The sequence below is a fragment of the Oncorhynchus masou genome, chromosome 10 (assembly GCF_036934945.1).
Source record: "Oncorhynchus masou masou isolate Uvic2021 chromosome 10, UVic_Omas_1.1, whole genome shotgun sequence".
Taxonomy (NCBI): Eukaryota; Metazoa; Chordata; class Actinopteri; order Salmoniformes; family Salmonidae; genus Oncorhynchus; species Oncorhynchus masou.
The window spans coordinates 23,077,266-23,097,886 of NC_088221.1; the positions used below are offsets into that span (position 1 = coordinate 23,077,266).

At 42.4% G+C, this 20,621-nt stretch overlaps 1 protein-coding gene across 3 annotated transcripts; it reads left to right on the top strand.

Annotated features, from left to right (window-relative positions):
• Positions 1-8,408: 8,408 nt before the first annotated feature.
• Positions 8,409-19,554, top strand: LOC135547360 (uncharacterized). 3 transcript variants are annotated; one of them, XR_010456693.1, is made up of 17 exons: positions 8,409-8,799; positions 10,073-10,177; positions 10,349-10,482; positions 10,644-10,678; positions 11,130-11,206; positions 12,944-13,014; positions 13,134-13,183; positions 13,302-13,381; positions 13,494-13,516; positions 13,739-13,803; positions 13,930-14,008; positions 15,319-15,353; positions 15,445-15,491; positions 16,213-16,285; positions 16,642-16,825; positions 16,968-17,039; positions 17,264-17,318. XR_010456693.1 is itself a non-coding variant. In XM_064976333.1 (17 exons), exons 1-17 carry the CDS (start codon positions 8,680-8,682, stop codon positions 17,338-17,340), a joined length of 1,542 nt encoding a protein of 513 aa, XP_064832405.1. In that variant the 5' UTR covers positions 8,409-8,679; the 3' UTR covers positions 17,341-19,554. The 3 variants fall into 3 exon arrangements, 2 of the variants coding, with proteins under 2 accessions (XP_064832405.1, XP_064832406.1); XM_064976333.1 differs by having other exon boundaries at positions 16,427-16,825; positions 17,264-19,554; XM_064976334.1 differs by having other exon boundaries at positions 13,317-13,381; positions 16,427-16,825; positions 17,264-19,554.
• The last annotated feature ends 1,067 nt before the right edge of the window (positions 19,555-20,621 follow it).

Here is a 20,621-nt window from a genome sequence, read left to right on the forward strand (position 1 = left end):
TGCTATAAATTCTCAGACAACCCAAAGATTCCTTGATGCCCTTCCAGACTCCCTCTGCCTACCCAAGGACGTCAGAGGATAAAAATCAGTTAAACACCTAACTGAGGAACTCAATTTAACCTTGCGCAATACCCTAGATGCAGTTGTACCCCTAAAAACAAAAAACATTTGTCACGAGAAACTAGCTCCCTGGTATACAGAAAACACCCGAGCTCTGAAGCAAGCTTCCAGAAAATTGGAACGGAAATGGCGCCACACCAAACTGGAAGTCTTCCCGACTAGCTTGGAAAGACAGTACCGTGCAGTATCGAAGAGCCCTCACTGCTGCTCGATCATCCTATTTTTCCAACTTAATTGAGGAAAATAAGAACAATCCAAAGTGTCTTTTTGATACTGTCTCAAAGCTAACTAAAAAGCAGTGTTCCCCAAGAGAGGATGACTTTCACTTCAGCAGTAAAACATTTATGAACTTCTTTGAGGAAAGGATCATGATCATTAGAAAGCAAATTACGGACTCCTATTTAAATCTGCGTATTCCTCCAAAGCTCAGTTGTCCTGAGTCTGCACTACTCTGCCAGGACCTAGGATCAAGAGAGACACTCAATTGTTTTAGTACTATATCTCTTGACACAATGATGAAAATAATCATGCCATCTAAACCTTCAAGCTGCATACTGGACCCTATTCCAACTAAACTACTGAAAGAGCTGCTTCCTGTGCTTGGCCCTCCTATGTTGAACATAATAAAAGGCTCCAAACTCACTAAAAGTGTCAGTAAGAAAGCCTCTCTTGATAAAGCCAAACCTTGATTCAGAAAATATAAAAAACTATCGGCCTATATTGAATCTTCCATTCCTCTCAAATATTTTAGAAAAGCTGTTGCGCGGCAACTCACTGCCTTCCTGAAGACGAACAATGTATAAGAAATGCTTCAGTCTGGTTTTAGACCCCATCATAGCACTGAGACTGCACTTGTGAAGGTGGTAAATGACCTTTAAATGACGTCAGACTGAGGCTCTGCATCTGTCTTCGTGCTCCGAGACCTTAGTGCTGCTTTTGATACCATTGATCACCATATTCTTTTGGAGAGATTGGAAACCCAAATTGGTCTACATGGACAAGTTAAGTTCTGGCCTGGTTTAGATCTTATCTGTCGGAAAGATATCAGTTTATCTCTGTGAATGGTTTGTCCTCTGACACATCAACTGTAAATTTTGGTGTTCCTCAAGGTTCCGTTTGAGGACCACTATTGTTTTCACAATATATTTTACCTCTTGGGGATGTCATTTGAAAACATAATGTTACGTTTCACTGCTATGCGGATGACACACAGCTGTACAATTCAATGAAACATGGTGAAGCCCCAAAATTGCCCTCGCTAGAAGCCTGTGTTTCAGACATAAGGAAGTGGATGGCTGCAAACTTTCTACTTTTAAACTCGGACAAAACAGAGATGCTTGTTCTAGGTTCTAAGAAACAAAGAGATATTCTGTTGAATCTGCAAATTAATCTTGATGGTTGTACAGTCGTATCACATAAAACTGTGAAGGACCTCGACGTTACTCTGGACCCTGATCTCTCTTTTGACGAACATATCAAGATTGTTTCAAGGACAGCTTTTATCCATCTACGTAACATTGCAAAAATCAAAAACTTTCTGTACAAAAATTATGCAGAAAAATTAATCCATGTTTTTGTTACTTCTAGGTTAGACTACTGCAATGCTCTACTTTCCGGCTGCCTGGATAAAGCACAAAATAAACTTCAGTTAGTGCTAAATACAGCTGCTAGAATCCTGACTACAACCCCAAAATTGTATCATATTACTCCAGTGCTAGCCTCCCTACACTGGCTTCCTGTTAAGGCAAGGGCTAATTTCAAGGTTTTACTGCTAACCTACAAAGCATTACATGGGCTTGCTCCTACCTATCTCTCTGATTTGGTCCTGCCGTACATATCTACACGTACGCTACGGTCACAAGACGCAGGCCTCCTAATTGTCCCTGGAATTTCTAAGCAAACAGCTGGAGGAAGGGCTTTCTCCTTTAGAGCCCCATTTTTATGGAATGGTCTGCCTACCCATGTGAGAGATGCAGACTCGGTCTCAACCTTTAAGTCTTTACTGAAGACTCATCCCTTCAGTGGGTCATATGATTGAGTGTAGTCTGGCCCAGGAGTGTGAAGGTGAACGGAAAGGCTCTGGAGCAACGAACCGCTCTTGCTGTCTCTGCCTGGCCGGTTCCCCTCTCTCCACTGGGATTCTCTGCCTCTAACCCTATTACAGGGGCTAAGTCATTGACTTACTGGTGCTCTTCCATGCCATCCCTAGGAGGGGTGCGTCACTTGAGTGGGTTGAGTCACTGACGTGATCTTCCTGTCTGGGTTGGCACCCCCCCTTGGGTTGTGCCGTGGCGGAGATCTTTGTGGGCTATACTCTGCCTTGTCTCAGGATGGTAAGTTGGTGGTTGAGGATATCCCTCTGGTGGTGTGGGGGCTGTGCTTTGGCAAAGTGGGTGGGGTTATATCCTGCCTGTTTGGCCCTGTCCGGGAGTATCATCGGATGGGGCCACAGTGTCTCCTGACCCCTCCTGTCTCAGCCTCCAGTATTTATGCGGCAGTAGTTTATGTGTCGGGGGGCTAGGGTCAGTCTGTTATATCTGGAGTGCTTTTCCTGTCTTATCCAATGTCCTGTGTGAATTTAAGTATGCTCTCTCTAATTCTCTCTTTCTTTCTCTCAGAGGGCTTGAGCCCTAGGACCATGCCTCAGGACTACCTGGCCTGATGACTCCTTGCTGTCCCCAGTCCACCTGGCCATGCTGCTGCTCCAGTTTCAACTGTTCTGCCTGCTGCTATGGAACCCTGACCTGTTCACCTGTGCTACCTGTCCCAGACCTGCTGTTTTCAACTCTCTAGAGACAGCAGGAGCGGTAGAGAAACTCTTAATGATCGGCTATGAAAAGCCAACTGACATTTTCTCCTGAGGTGCTGACTTGTTGCACCCAGACCTGCTGTTCGACAACTACTGTGATTATTATTATTTGACCATGCTGGTCATTTATGAACATTTGAACATCTTGGCCATGTTCTGTTATAATCTCCACTCGGCACAGCCAGAAGAGGACTGGCCACCCCTCATAGCCTGGTTCCTATCTAGGTTTCTTCCTAGGTTTTTGCCTTTCTAGGGAGTTTTTCCTAGCCACCGTGCTTCTACACCTGCATTGCTTTCTGTTTGAGGTTTTAGGCTGGGTTTCTGTACAGCACTTTGAGATATCAGCTGATGTAAGAAGGGCTATATAAATACATTTGATTTGATAATGTAGATGATCAGTACCTTAGTCAGAAAATACCAGGAGTGGTCAGTGCACGTCGCCTGACCCGTATGGTAAATAGATGGAAGGAGAAAAGCTTGTCGATATTATTGTTGTTTGAGTAACTCTACCTGAATATGTGAAGCATGCTGTGAGACCGTCTTGTGTTCAAAGCATTACAGTGTGGAAATTGTAAAGGATATGGTCAAATGTTTGCAGACAGGAGAAGTATGATATTGAATCATCTGTGAATGGAAAATGACACAACTGTGGTGGGGTTCATACTCCGGACTTCATTTAGTGCCCTGTTAGGGTGAAGGAGCTAGAGGTGTCTAGGATCAGGACTGTGCAGCAGATCTCCTATTTGGAGGCAGTGAAGAGGGTCGAAGGGGCAAGAGAACAGCGTTGAAGATATGGCAGTGGATACATAGCAGCCAGTTGCTAGTATTTTAAGTCAATCAGGTGATCTCGAAACAATCATTGTGAAGAGGCTGAATTTTGTGGCATTCATAGCCATGGTGATTAATTGTACAGCACAAGTGTCTAAGGCGCCGACAGAGATGGCCGCCTCTATTCGCGTTCCTAGGAAACTATGCAGTATTTTTTTTTTGACGTGTTATTTCTTACATTGGTACCCCAGGTAAACTTAGGTTTCATTACATACAGTCGGGAGGAACTACTGAATATAAGAGCAATGTCAACTCACCATCATTATGACCAGGAATATGACTTTCCCGAAGCGGATCCTGTGTTTTGCCTTCCACCCAGGATAATGGATTTGATCCCAGCCGGCGACCCAAAACAACGACGCCGTAAAAGGGGAAAACGAAGCGTTCTTCTGGTCAGGCTCCGGAGACGGGCACATCGCGCACGACTCCCGAGCATACTACTCGTCAATGTCCAGTCTCTTGACAACAAGGTTGATGAAATCTGAGCAAGGGTAGCATTCCAGAGAGACATCAGAGACTGTAACGTTCTTTGCTTCATGGAAACATGGCTCACTCGAGAGAAGCTATCGGAGTCGGTGCAGCCAGCTGGTTTCTTCACGCATCGCGCCAACAGAAACAAGCATCTTTCTGGTAAGAAGAGGGGCGGGGGGTATGCCTTATGATTAACGAGAAGTGGTGTGATCATAACAACATACAGGAGCTCAGGTCCTTCTGTTCACCTGAATTCCTCACAATCAAATGTCGACCACATTATCTACCAAGGGAATTCTCTTCGAATATAATCACAGCCATATATATTCCCCCCAAGCAGACACATCGATGGCCCTGAACAAACTTTATTTGACTCTATGTAAACTGGAAACTACATATCCTGAGGCTGCATTCATTGTTGCTGGGGATTTTAACAAGGCTAATCTGAAAACAAGACTCCCTAAATTCTATCAGCATATCAATTGCGCAACCATGGCTTGTAAAACGCTGGATCATTGTTGTTCTAACTTCCACGACGCATATAAGACCCTCCCCCGCCCTCCTTTCGGAAAAGCTGACCACGACTCCATTTTGTTGCTTCCAGCCTACCGACAGAGACTAAAACAAGAAGCCCCCGTGCTCAGGTCTGTTCAACGCTGGTCCGACCAATCTGATTCCACGCTTCAAGACTGCTTCGATCACGTGGATTGGGATATGTTCCGCATTGCGTCCTGATTCGGTGAGCGAGTTCATTAGAAAGTGCATCAGCGATGTTATACCCACAGCAACGTTTAAAACATTCCCAAACCAGAAACCGTTGATTGATGGCAGCATTCATGCGAAACTGAAAGCGCGAACCACTGCTTTTAACCAGGGCAAGGTGACCGGAAACATGACCGAATACAAACAGTGTAGCTATTCCCTCCGCAAGGCAGTATAGAGACAAAGTAGAGTCGCAATTCAACGTCTCAGACACAAGAGGTATGTGGCAGGGTCTACAGTCAATCACAGATTACAAAACGAAAACCAGCCCTGTCGCGGACCAGGATGTCTTGCTCCCAGGCAGACTAACTAACTTTTTTGCTCGCTTTGAGGACAATACAGTGCCAATGACACAGCCTGCTACCAAAACCTGCAAACTCTCCTTCATTGCAGCCGAAGTGAGTAAAACATTGAACCCTCGCAGGGCTGCAGTTCCAGACGGCATCCCCGGCCCCGTCCTCAGAGCATGCGCAGACCAGCTGGCTGGTGTGTTTACGGACATATTCAATCAATCCTGATCCCAGTCTGCTGTTCCCACATGCTTCAAGAGGGCCACCATTGTTCTTCTTCCCAAGAAAGCTAAGGTAACTGAGCTAAATGACTTCCGCCCCGTAGCACTCACTTCTGTCATCATGAGGTGCTTTGAGAGACTAGTCAAGGACCATATCACCTCCACCCTATCTGACACCCTAGACCCACTCCAATTTGCTTACCGCCCAAATAGGTCCACAGACAATGCAATCGCAACCACACTGCACACTGCCCTAACCCATCTGGACAAGAGGAATACCTATGTGAGAATGCTGTTCATCGACTACAGCTCAGCATTTAACACCATAGTACCATTCAAACTCGTCATCAAACTCGAGACCCTGGGTCTCGACCCCGCCCTGTGCAACTGGGTACTGGACTTCCTGACGGGACTACCCCAGGTGGTGAGGGTAGGTAACAACATCACCACCCCGCTGATCTTCAACACTGGGGCCCCACAAGGGTGCGTTCTGAGCCCTCTCCTGTACTCCCTGTTCACCCACGACTGCGTGGCCATGCACACCTCCAACTCAATCATCAAGTATGCGGACGACACAACAGTGGTAGGCTTGATTACCAACAACAACGAGACGGCCTACAGGGAGGAGGTGAGGGCCCTCGGAGTGTGGTGTCAGGAAAATAACCTCACACTCAATGTCAACAAAACAAAGGAGATGATTGTGGACTTCAGGAATCAGCAGAGGGAGCACCCCCCTATCCACATCGACGGGCAGTAGTGGCGAGGGTAGTAAGTTTTAAGTTCCTCGGCGTACACATCACAGACAAACTGAATTGGTCCACCCACACAGACAGCATTGTGAAGAAGGCGCAGCAGCGCCTCTTCAACCTCAGGAGGCTGAAGAAATTCGGCCTGTCACCAAAAGCACTCACAAACTTATACAGATGCATAATCGAGAGCATCCTGTCGGGATGTATCACCGCCTGGTACAGCAACTGCTCCGCCCACAACCGTAAGGCTCTCCAGAGGGTAGTGCTCAACGCATCACCGGGGGAAAACTACCTGCCCGATGTCACAGGAAGGCCATAAAGATCATCAAGGACAACAACCACCCGAGCCACTGCCTGTTCACCCCGTTATCATCCAGAAGGCAAGGTCAGTACAGGTGCATCAAAGCAGGGACCGAGAGACTGAAAAACAGCTTCTATCTCAAGGCCATAAAATAAAATGTATTTATATAGCCCTTCTTATCATCAGCTGATATCTCAAAGTGCTGTACAGAAACCCAGCCTGAAACCCCAAACAGAAAGCAATGCAGGTGTTGAAGCACGTTGGCTAGGAAAAACTCCCTAGAAAGGACAAAACCTAGGAAGAAACCTAGAGAGGAACCAGTTTATATGGGGTGGTCAGTCCTCTTCTGGCTGTGCCGGGTGGAGATGATAACAGAACATGGCCAAGATGTTCAAATGTTCATAATATTTTTTTTTTCACCTTTATTTAACCAGGTAGGCAAGTTGAGAACAAGTTCTCATTTACAATTGCGACCTGGCCAGGATAAAGCAAAGCAGTTCGACACATACAACGACACAGAGTTACACATGGAGTAAAACAAACATACAGTCAATAATACAGTATAAAGTATAAGTCTATATACGATGTTAGCAAATGAGGTGAGATAAGGGAGGTAAAGGCAAAAAAAGGCCATGGTGGCAAAGTAAATACAATATAGCAAGTAAAACACTGGAATGGTAGATTTGCAATGGAAGAATGTGCAAAGTAGAAATAAAAATAATGGGGTGCAAAGGAGCAAAATAAATAAATTAATTAAATACAGTAGATATATATATATTTACAACTTTTTTCATACATTTTTTAAATTTTTTTCCATAAACTCATCTTCAAAACACTCTCCTGCAACCCGCCTCACCAATTTATATTTATAAAAAAGTATTATTTACCTCAAATCTGTAATCCTCCAAGAAGCTAGCCATAAACTCCAAGATATATATATATACGGGACACGACAAGACGAGGACAAAAGACGTCTGAACTGCTATGCCATCTTGGATCAACGAATGACCAGCATGGTCAAATAATAGGTCTGGGACAGGTAGCACGTCCATTGAGTGGCTGCTGCCAACATACTGACTCAACTCCAGCCACTTTAATAATGGACATTTATGGAAATTGGTGCAAAAAATGTATCACTAGCCACTTTAAACAATGCCACTTAATATAATGTTTACATACCCCACATTACTCATCTCATATGTATATACTGTACTCGATACCATCTACTGCATCTTTATGTAATACATGTATCACTAGCCACTTTAAACTATGCCACTTTGTTTACATACCCCACATTACTCATCTCATATATATACTGTACTCGATACCATCTACTGCATCTTGCCTATGCCGTTCTGTACCATCACTCATTCATATATCTGTATGTACATATTCTTTATCCCTTTGCACTTGTGTGTATAAGATATTAGTTGTGGAATTGTTAGGTTAGGTTACTCGTTGGTTATTACGGCATTGTCGGAACTAGAAGTACAAGCATTTCGCTACACTCACATTAACATCTGCTAACCATGTGTATGTGACAAATAACATTTGATTTGATTTGAAGCTAGATATCATTATATCTGCAGCCGATACGTTTTTGGGGCTCCAAGACTTTACAGCAGAAGCACGACGGACTTTTGGCGCTAGGAAATGTCCCCCTCTGTGTTGGGACCTGAGTAAAATTAGTTTAAAAAATAAATAAAAAAATACAGAAAAGCATATTGATTTTGTTTAGTAATTAAAAAAAAAAATTGGTAGTTGGAATTATATTTTATTTTACCCAAATATTTAAATTTTTGGGGGATCTTTATTATTCACCCGCACATTAGGTGGCGGAATGCACATTTAATGTCTGCGAAAGCCATTATACCATAGAAGCAGAAGCACCATAGAAGCAGAACATTTCTTTTTGCCTACTCGGAAATTACGATACGAAACGTTGACCCTTCGGAATAAATACTGAGTCCGGCGGGGCCCTACTATTCGATTCATATCGAGTGATTTCTGTATTAGTGTAGAAGAAGCGAAAAACATTCGACGTTGCGAACGGACGGAGATTAGGTCGATCCGCTCATACTTACATTTCTAGCACGCTGTGGTTATCTGTCAAATTGCTAAAGATAACATGGGTCCCGAGCCACATGGTAAGAAAATACGATGCGTACTTTGTAAAAGTTCCAAGGAAAATCTGACAACTGGGCCATTATCGACGAAAGATTCTGTCACCGCTCATCAGAACTGCTTGGTAAGATTCGATAAGCTCTGCCGTGACCTATAATTGTGCTTTGGGGGAATATTTTGGTACTTCTAGGCTAACCACGATATTTTTGTTGAAGGAACTAAAACGAGTCAATCATATTTGCAGATTTAGTAGACAACAGCATGTAGAAAACAGCTGTCGATTGACACAGTTAACAGTGGGGTTCTGACCCGGACCCTACCTCGTGTTATGATTAGTCTATTGCAGCCAGGGGCTCTCGGACCCTAGGTACTACATTTAAAAAAATATATATATTACTGACAGATTAAAAGAACTTTGGCAAAGATATTTTAGGAATAGGTTTAGCGTTATACAAAGTAATATTATTAATATACAATTGATGTTATTAACCCTGGGCAACATGGGCCTGGGAGGCTCACAGGGATATTGGTATCCACAGTACTCCACCAATTATTAATTTGGCAGCTCAATAATTCTTGTATTCCCCAAAATGTTATTGCATTTTTTAAAACATAAATGCACTGTAATGTAAGCTTTAAAACTGAAAAATGTTCTCTGCCTCATGGCAAAATGTGTAGAATTGCAGGATATTAGGTTTAAAGCTGCAGCAACAACTACAATATCTCTCTGCCCCATGACAAAATGTGTAGAATTGCAGGATATTAGCTTAAACTGTAATAATGTCTCTACAATGCCAAGAGATGGGACTTTAGAATGTTACTTCCCAGGGCCCGAGACCGGGTTCGTCCGGCCATGCACTGACAGTCATAGTAGAACTTCTTGTATGCTATTTATCTCACTTGAGTTTTGTTCTGATTGAGGGGGTCCCTGAAGAAGTTGATATCACGAAAGGGTTCTTTGGACTCAACGTTTTGAGAAGCCCTGGTCTATTGACTCAAAGGGAGTGAACACTACAGAAGTACACCTCGCCTTATATGATCGGCTTTGTTGTTTCCTTTCCCATTTAAATCCTGAATGCAGCTCGTTTGGGGACACAGATTTTCCTATGATAATATAATTGACATGCCTTATGAGCCATCTTACCCCATCAGAACCCAAAATAACATTGTTTATAAAACAAAGAAATACAATGTGATTGTAAACAAACACTGTATATCTTCAAAACATGGTTAAAACTATCATTTTGATCCCTTGAATGGCCAGTCCATGTATCCATAGCTCCATCTATGAATTTGATTGGTTACATAATATTTATCAAATAAAACTGTTGGGGCTGCCATTTGGTGTTTGAATCCCAGATTGCCCCTTTAACTCTTCCATGTGTTTTGAATTGCAGCTTTATTCATCTGGGGTTATTTGCCAGAACTCGCCAGAGTTTGACGACTTGTTTGGTTTCACTGTAAAAGATGTCCAGAATGAGATGAGGAGGGGAAACAGACTGGTGAGGTTATTTTAATGTTTCCCTTAGTGTTTGACATAAGTTGTTCAAACCATGATAGTTGTTTGAACATCGTTTGAACTAATTAAGTCGTGTGTGTTGTTTCAGTAATGTCTGATGGTTTTGGTTTTGTTGGCCTACTGTCACTGTACAAGCAAACTGTATCCCCCCCAGATTTGCTACAGGTGTGAGAAGAAGGGTGCCACAGTGGGGTGTGAGGTGAAACGCTGTCAGAAGTCCTACCATTACCCCTGTGCTGTGGAAGACGGGGCCCACAACGTTGAAGACCGTATTGAAGGGAAGTATACGTGAGTGCAAGGCATAACACCTTTTCTTTCTAAACAACTGTGAAATATATTTTTGAACTTCATTGTATAGGACAATGGGTCTCAACTGACCAATTTAATAGATAAAGTTAATGAACATGTTATTGACTAGGTCTCTATGACCGTGTCTCTGTTTGTTACAGGGTGTACTGTCAGAAGCATAATCCAGAGTTAGGAGGTGAGGTGGCTGCTGGTTATTTTTATGTGTCCATCTGCCTGTAGGCTAGGGTTGTATGGTATCCAGATTTCCGTACCTTCAATTCCATTCTCCTGTACCATACTGGGGAATCCGGTATTTCCAGCAGTGCCCACAAGGGGCACTATTTCTTAAACTAAATAAAAAGCTAACAGCTAACAAGCACGTATTGAAAATCATACCGTCTGTATTTCAAAATACCACATCATATGACCCAAGCCTATAGCAGGAATAAATTAATTGTCCATCCCGATACCCATCTGGATGTGTTTAGTTTATTAAATAGCTGTTAGTCCACCAGGGCAAATCTTCCTGGCTTGGTACACAAACACGCAGCCTCTGCCAGTCCAGCTGGCAGTTTCAACAAAAAACTGTAAGTTTAATGAGGTGTTACTTTGACTTGTTCTTGAGGATTGTTTCTGTCTCAACACAGCATCCAATGGTACATCTTTGTCCTGCAGCGGTGATTCAGACACAGAGAAGAACAACAATGGAGAAACGTCATCCAAGGTCTGTATGCCACTGACTACAGTGTAATGTAAGAATTTAATAACACGCACACAGGTCATTTATGAAAATGGATAGTTAATAGCTAGGCCTATATATGATTGATTAGCTGGTCACTATTCCTGTCTTCTGGTCATCGTTGAACAACATCATCTAGCTGAAGGCTCAGAAATGAATACAAATCACGTTTCTCCCTCCAAATAATGGTCCTGTAGTGTACTAAACTGTTTTTCAAAGATAATTCGTAAAAATCCAAATAAGTCACAGATCTTCACTGTAAAGGGTTTAAACACGGTTTCCCATGCTTGTTCAATGAACCATATTCAATTAATGAACATGCACCTGTGGAATGTTCGTTAAAGACACTAACAGCTTACAGACGGTTGGCAATTAAGGTCACAGTTATGAAAACTTAGGACACTAAAGAGGCCTTTCTACTGACTCTGAAAAACACCAAAACAAAGATGCCCAGGGTCCCTGCTCATCTGCGTGAACGTGCCTTAGGCATGCTGCAAGGAGGCATGAGGACTACAGATGTGGTCAGGGCAATAAATTGCAATGTCCATACTGTGAGATGCCTAAGACAGCGGTTCAAGGAGACAGGGCGGACAGCTGATCGTCCTCTCAGTGGCAGACCACGTGTAACAACACCTGCACAGGATCAGTACATCCGAACATCACACCTGCGGGACAGGTGCAGGATGGCAACAACAACTGCCCGAGTTACACCAGGAACGCACAATCCCTCCTTCAGTGCTCAGACTGTCCGCAATAGGCTGAGAGAGGCTGGACTGAGGGCTTGTAGGCCTGTTGTAAGGCAGGTCCTCTCCAGACATCACTGGCAACAACGTCTCCTATGGGCACAAACCCACCGTCGCTGGACCAGACAGGACTGGCAAATATGCTCTTCACTGACGAGTCGCAGTTTTGTCTCACCAGGGGTGATGGTCGGATTCGCGTTTATCGTCGAACGAATGAGTATTACACCGAAGCCTGTACTCGAGCAGGATCGATTTGGAGGTGGAGTGTCTGTCATGGTCTGGGGTGGTGTGTCACAGCATCATCGGACTGAGCTTGTTGTCATTGCAGGCAATCTCTACGCTGTGCGTTACAAGGAAGACGTCCTCCTCCCTCGTGTGGTACCCTTCCTGCAGGCTCATCCTGACATGACCCTCCAGCATGGAAATGCCACCAGCACTACTGCTCGTTCTGTGCGTGATTTCCTGCAAGACATGAATGTCAGTGTTCTGCCATGGCCAGCGAAGAGCCTGGATCTCAATCCCAATGAGCACGTCTGGGACCTGTTGGATCAGAGGGTAAGAGCTAGGGCCACCCCTCCCCCCCCAAAAAAATGTCTGGGAACTTGCAGGTGCCTTGGTGGAAGAGGGGGGGGGGTAACATCTCACAGCAAGAATTGGCAAATCTGGTGCAGCCCATGAGGAAGAGATGCACTGCAGTACTTAATGCAGCTGGTGGCCACATCAGATACTGACTGTTACTTTTGATTTTAACCCGCCCTTTGTTCGGTGACACATTATACCATTTCTATTAGTCACATGTCTGTGGAACTTGTTCAGTTTGTCTCAGTTGTTGAATCTTGTTATGTTCATACAAATATTTACACGTTAAGTTTGCTGAAAATAAACGCAGTTGACAGTGAGAGGACTTTTCTTTATTTGCTGAGTTTATAACCTAAAATAATATAACCTAAAGTTAATCAATATTCATTCCCAATTGCAGCTGTTTTGTGTCATCTGTGAAAAGAAAGAGGAGAGCGTCAGTCTAGAACACATTGACAGTGGCATTTTCAAGTGAGTATGAGGAGTCTTTTATTCCAAAACCAAAACATTTGCTCATTAATTTCTATCATTGATGTCAGTAAGGGTGATTTATTATGTTGTTGTTAGAGCCTGTAATGCCTCTGTCACAGGTTGTATTGTGAAAAGCATAAACCACTGTCGTTGCAGAAAGAGCTGAATGGTAAGTAATTTTGTCTCCACCGACTCGCACTTCCTTTGGTTGTGTGTTACAAATAGGTGTTCTCTGTAGATCAGATACATTTGTAAATTTATGTTTTGGATATGTTGTAATTTTAAAGGACATGCTTTGTCAGGACCCTCATCTTGCAAGAGTGACTACAACACACCTGAAAACCAACGGCAGACACAAACACCCAAGGTGTTTATATTTAGCTTTTGAAAATGGCTGCATATCTTCTGCAGTAAAGAAAGTCACTTAATGTAATCATATGAAAATATAGTGAATCGTAATCTCTTTGCTTTTGAAACAGAGATGCTTGAACTTCTCTAGCAAGTAAGTATGGAATTGAGGTACGCATGTTGTAGGGTGGTCTGGTTCTGTGGTTCTGTCCAGCTGACCTGCTCTGTTCTGAGTGTGGAGTTCATGCTGCTTTATGTATGTTTTTTGCTGACAAACAGTTCAGTAAATGTGTGTCTCTCTCATTCATAAAATATGGACTGGATTCTTTGGGGACTATTTTCTGAACACTGCGCCCGTTCTCACTTTTTTTGTCAGGCGGGAAGTGACATCATCAAGAAAGTCCAAACACAGGAGGATAATGGATAACTCCTCAGACTCAGGTTGCTTTGTTGTTCCTGTAGCCTCCTTTTTCACTACCTTGATTGTTGTCATTTTTTAAATAAAGTCTATACAAAGACATGAGCAACACATTGCATTGATTAGTATGTTGGTGTGTTCTGTAACAGATGGAGATGTGAATAGGATTGATATGGAGTTTTCCCCTCTGGAGTCCAATCTAGAAGACCTTGTTAACTCTGAACACAGGTAATGATGATAGTGCTCTCATCTAGTTTCAATTAAACTACTTTCAATGGAGGCATTGCATGTTTTTTTTGTGTGTTTTTTAACCAGGTAGGCCAGTGAAGAACAAGTTCTCATTTACAACTGTGACCTGGCCAAGATAAAGCAAAACAGTGCGGCAAAAACAACAGAGTTACATATGGGATAAACAAACGTAGAGGCAATAACACAATATAAAAATCTATGTACAGTGTGTGCAAAGTACAGATACTGGGGTGCAAAAGAGCAAAAAAAAAGTATAACAACAATATGGGGATGAGGTAGATGGGTGTGCTATTTACAGATGGATTGTGTACAGGGACTGGTAAACTGCTCAGACAGCTGATGCTTAAAGTTAGAGAAGGAGATATCAGTATTCAGCTTCAGTGATTTATTTATTTTTTTATATATTTTTTGCAATTCGTTCCAGTCATTGGCAGCAGAGAACTGGAAGGAAAGGTGGCCAAAGTAGGTGTTGGCTTTGGGGATGACCAGTGAGATATACCTGCTGGGGCGCGTTCTACGGGTGGGTGTTGCTATGGTGACCAGTGAGCTGAGATAAGACGGGGCTTTACCTTGCAAAGACTTATAGATGACCTGGAGCCAGTGGGTTTGGCAACAAATATGTAGTGAGGGCCAGCCAACGAGAGCATACAGGTCGCAGTGGTGGGTATTATATGGGGCTTTGGTGACAAAAATGGATGTCACTGTGATAGACTGCAACCAATTTGCTGAGTAGGTCGTTGGAGGCTATTTTGTAAATTACATCGCCAAAGTCAAGGATCGGTAGGATAGTCAATTTTATGAGGGTATGTTTGGCAGCATGAGTGAAGGAGGCTTTGTTGCGAAATTAGCCGATTTCTAGATTTAATTTTGGATTGGAGATCCTTAATGTGAGTCTGGAAGGAGAGTTTACAGTCTAACCAGACACCTAGGTATTTGTAGTTGTCCACATATTCTAAGTCAGAACCGTCCAGAGTAGTGATGCTAGTCGTTCTCGCGGGCAACAATCGATTGAAGAACATGCATTTCGTTTTAAAAGCAGTTGGAGGCCACGGAAGGAGTGTTGTATGGCATTGAACCGCGTTTGGAGGTTTATTGGTTTATTCTGACAAATTTCTTTACCTTCCAAGGCTCTCTGTTGTCAAGGTTGTTCAAATAGCATGTTATCATTTCAGTGTTGCTGCGTTTCCTGTGTAGGTCAAATGTTATAAAAAGGGAAGGAGGGAGGTAGTTGCCTGCCTCTGTAGTGTACAGTGACACAAGATTATTGATTTTGCGCTCTTACTTCACAGTAATCATGCTGAGACCCCCATAGCTTCCACCACAGGTAAAACATGTCAGGACACATTAACACACCACATAACCAGGATGTTTAATATCAAACCTAATAATATCAAACCAACTGTCATTTTCCTTAGGAAATCAGCCAGCACCTGAAGATGGGGACTATACATTAATAGACTCCGTGAGTTACATAGCTTTATTTCTGACTACTCTTGTCCAATATTTCTCCTGTGGCATTACTGTATCTCTATACTGGTCCTAAACCATTGATTCAACCATAAGGTGCTACAGAGGGTAGTGCGTACGGCCCATTACATCACTGGGGCCGAGCTCCTTGCCATCCAGGACCTCTATACCAGGCGGTGTCAGAGGAAGGACCAAACATTCTTCTGACACCATCCACCAAAGCCATAGACTGTTCTGTCTGCTACTGCACGGTAACGGTACCAGTGCACCAAGTCTGGAACCAATAGGACCTTCTACCCTCAAATCATGAGGCTACTTTACAAGACTACTAATCATATGGCTACTCGGACTACCTGCATTGGCCCTTTTTTTGCACTCTATGCACACACTGGACTCCTCTCACTCACTCACACAGTTTACATAAACATATGCATACTGACGCCACACTCACCACTGCCGCTGCTGCTACTGTCCATCTATCTCTTTAACCCTAGCTATATGTACATATCTACCTCAATTACCTCATACCCCTGCACATTGACTCGGTACTGGTACTCCCTGTACATAGCCATGTTATTTCTACTCTTTGTATTTTTACAAATCTTTATCTTTAACCCTGCATTGTTGGGAAAAGGACCCATAAGTAAGCATTTCACTGTTAGTCAACACCTGTTGTTTATGAAGAATGTAACCAATTGAATTTGATATTTCTCCAGGATGCTGGGTCCCAGAGTCTTTTGCTGCCAGTGATGCTGTGTGTTGCATCTGAAGAACCCTCTCAGGCCACAGGTAGTTACAGCTCCTCACCTCTCACCTGTACGCTCACTTTTCATTAACTTACATATAATCCCTCCCTACTAGCCAGGAAGGAAAACTCATTGTTGAGTTCTCTATCATCTCGCTCCTTCTGTGTTCTCTCTATCCTCTCAGTGTGCAGTTCTGAGTCTTGTCAAGGTTCTGTTCCGCACTCACGTGGTTCACCACACGGCAGCTCTCACTCACCTGGACCTGCTATTGATCCCATCTTGCCTGTCCACTCGCATGACTGCTCATCCGTCCACTCTGGTCCACTCAATTTGGCCAGCACAGCTATTGTGTGTTATAGACCAGTGTCCTCTACTCCCTCTCCACACGCTGTCTCCCAGTGTCCCCTTGCAAGGCCTGGAGGCCCGGGTTCACCTGGGGATTCTGGCTCCGGCAATGCAGCCAGCAGGGTGTTCTGGAGGAGGTGTACCGAAGCAGGCTGTACAGAGTCCATTTTCGCCACCTTCATCTCTGACATGGTCGGCATCTCCAAGAGGATCCTGTCAGATCAGGCCAGTCAGGAGGGTGAGTGGAAAGGCTGAGGGGCTTGGCTGGTATAGTAAATAAAACTGTCACCAATTGTACATTGTTAGGAGCATATAATCAGAATTGCAGGCTTCATTTATTTTCTTTCGTATGTTTTTGCTTTCTCTGTCTTCCTTCATAGATTATGATCTCTCTCTGAGAGTGATTGAGGCCTCTGGAAAATTATCACAGATGCTTTCCCAGCAGGAGAGAGGTGAGAATTAGTGGATTAATAACAGAGTTAGGAGTTTTTATAGCGTTGTGAAAATGGTAAGGCTTCTTATTTTCAAAGCTTGTGAAGCCTGTATTCATATTTGTCTAGCCCAGACCCATTGTTTGTTGTATGCTCTGTAAATTGCTCTACATGCACTTCGTGAGCCTTTAAACAACTAATATAATGCAAATATAAATCAAATGTATTCTCCCTCCTTTGTTCAGAGTTTAAGAAGAAGCAAAGGGAGCTACAGAGAGCTATGGCAGCCATAAGAGGAGCCAGGTCAGCCCTGAAAAGATGAGCGGCACTGCCAGAAATTACAGCCTTCAAAGTTCAATTCACCTTTCCTCATTTTTAATTACAGCCATATTTATCATTTGATTTATCAATGTTTTTTTAAAAACTTGTTCCGCTTTCTTATCATAATACCAAACACATAACCTAATCTTATATTACCGTGTTCATATTTATATCTAGTAGAAGCAATTGTCAAACAAGAAGAGGCTGGCTTTGTCACTTGCCAGAAAAGGGACTTTATAGCTTCACCAATGTAAAAAAAAATAATGTGCAGTACCAGTCAAGTTTGGACACGCCTACTCATTCAAGGGTTTTTCTTTATTTGTACTATTTTGGGGGGGGTGGGGGTATTTTTTAAATTTTTTATTGTAGAATAATAGTGAAGACATCAACTAGGAAATAACGTATGGAATCATGACATAACCAAAAAGTTTTAAACAAATCAAAATATATATTTTAGATTCTTCAAAATAGCCACCCTTTGCCTTGACAGCTTTGCACTCTTGGCATTCTATGCTGAGCACTTGTTGGCTGCTTTTCCTTCACGCTCCGTTTCAACTCATCCCAAACCATCTCAATTGGATTGAGGTCAGGTGATTGTGGAGGCCAAGTCATCTGATGTAGCACTCCATCACTCTCCTTCTTGGTCAAACAGCCTGAAGGTGTGTTGGGTCATTGTCCTGTTGAAAAACAAATGATAGTCCCACTAAGCGCAAACTAGATGGGATGGCGTATCGTTGAAGAATGCTGTGGTAGCCATGCTGGTTAAGTGTGCCTTGAATTCTAAATAAATCACTGACAGTGTCACCAGCAAAGCACCATCACATTCTTCACAGTGGGAGCCACACATGCGGAGATCATCCGTTCACCTACTCTGCGTATTACAAAGACGATAGCTGTTGGAACCAAAGATCTCACATTTGGACTAATCAGACCAAGGACAAATTTCCACTGGTCTAATGTCCATTGCTCGTGTTTCTTGGCCCAAGCAAGTCTCTTCTTATTATTGGTGTCCTTTAGTACTGGTTTCTTTGCAGCAATTCAACCATGAAGGCCTGCTTTTACACTGTCTCCTCTGAACAGTTGATGTTGAGATGTCTGTTACTTGAACTCTGTGAAGCATTTATTTGGGCTACAATCTGAGGTGCAATTAACTCCAATGAATTTATCCTCTACAGCAGAGGTAACACTGGGTTTTCCTTTTCTGTGGCGGTCCACATGAGAGCCAGCTTCACCATCGCTCTTGATGAGTTTTGCGACTGCACTTGAAGAAACTGAAAGTTCTTAATGTTCTGCAATGAGGGACTGTTGTTTCTCTTAGATTATTTGGGCTGTACTTGCCATAATATGGACTTGGTCTTTTACCAAATAGGGTTCTCTTCTGTATACCACCCCTACCTTGTCACAACACAGCTTATTGTCTCAAATGCATTAAGGAAAGAAATTCCACAAATTAGCTTTTAACAACCACACCTGTTAATTGAAATGTATTCCAGGTGACTCTCATGAAGCTGGTTGATGCAAGGAGTGTGCACAGATGTCATCAACTTAAAGGGTGGCTTACTTTGAATAATCTCAAATATAAAATATATTTTGATTTAACACTTTTTTGGTTACTACATGATTCCATGTTATTTCATAGTTTTGATATCTTCTATTTTTATACAATGTTTGGAAATAGTAAAAAATAAAGAACCCTGGAATAAGTAGGTGTCTTTTGACTGGTACTTAATAAAAAATTATATTTTCCCCTAACCCTACCACCCCTCTCCTAATCGGAGTAAAGTAATGAACAATAACACTTAAGCTTCTACTTCCAGTTTATACATACTATATACATTTTACAGACAATTTTATAATAGTTATCTTTTTTTGTTTTTAATCCCACCCTTCAGCTACCACCAACCCCTCCCATCTATCTCTTAACACCATCCATGTTTTATTTATATTTGCCATATTTTTCAATTGTGCTGTGATGCTTCACAAAAGTTCTGAACCTTTCTATTCTCATAGCTTCTACAGATTGTAAATTAGTCAATAGTTTTGGCAAAAATGTTTGACTTTTCAAATCACCCAGTTGTGCTATCTGCAGATTTCGCTCCAGGTAAATGTGACCAAAAACAGGCTACATATGGACAGTACCAGAACAAATGATTCTGTGTCTTTGTACCATATTTGCAGAGCTGGGGAAGTTGTATACCCATATATATATATAAAATTCTATTTGTTGCAAGAATTTTGTGTAATTCAAAGTTTTGAATCTGGCGTTGATTTGCGTATTGGTTCGTAAACCATGTGTCATGGAATCAGTACATCAAAAATGTCTTCCCAACTATTTTGCAATTGATACGGCACAGCGGTCAATTTTTTTGGTCCTTAATTAATTGAAACTGGTGTGTGTGTGTGTGTGTGTGTGTGTGTGTGTGTGTGTGTGTGTGTGTGTGTGTGTGTGTGTGTGTGTGTGTGTGTGTGTGTGTGTGTGTGTGTGTGTGTGTGTGTGTGTGTGTATATATATATATATATATTATTTTTATCACTAGATTCTTTAACCAATTTTGGTCTAATGCATGGCCAGCGGACAAGCTCCTTACTGTTCTGTGATCTGGGGAAATGCATCAGCAAGTGACATTAGGAGGCTGCAGATTGCACAGAACAAAGCAGCAAGGATTGTTTTAAGGTGGAAATATATGGTTCTTCTGTTGTCATGCTGCCATGCAATAAAGAAATTGAATAATTTATCTGAGCAAACCAATGTATACATTTCAATATATACATTGACACAATACATAGGAAAATTGTGCTGGACTATGGTAGATCATTGATTCTTCATCTTTTTAGACTGAGTATTTCTGGTCAATGTGTTAGTGTATTATGTCTGTAACAGTGTGTTATATGTGAAATCATTTTCAAATAACTGAAAGTGAGAGGTTGTAATCTGAATAAAGGGGAAAAGGACATTCTTGAACAAGGGGTGAGACATTCTTAATAATCTGCTAGAGAACCAGTTCGGAATATAATAACTTTTGTATGACAGGCCTTCAGTGAGAGGTCTAACGCTTTAATAATTTCTGCCCTCCGAATTCAAATTCATTATATAAATAGGCCCGTTTCATTTGGTCTGGCTTGCCGTTCCAAATAAACTTGAATATTTTTGCTCATGTAATATAAAAGTGTAGGCAAGACCATAAGCAAATATGTAAACTGTAATATGACTAGAGTTAATCAGGGTGATTTTTCCAACTTTCTATTAAATTTGGAGTGAGTTAATTTCTTTCTTTTGGGAAA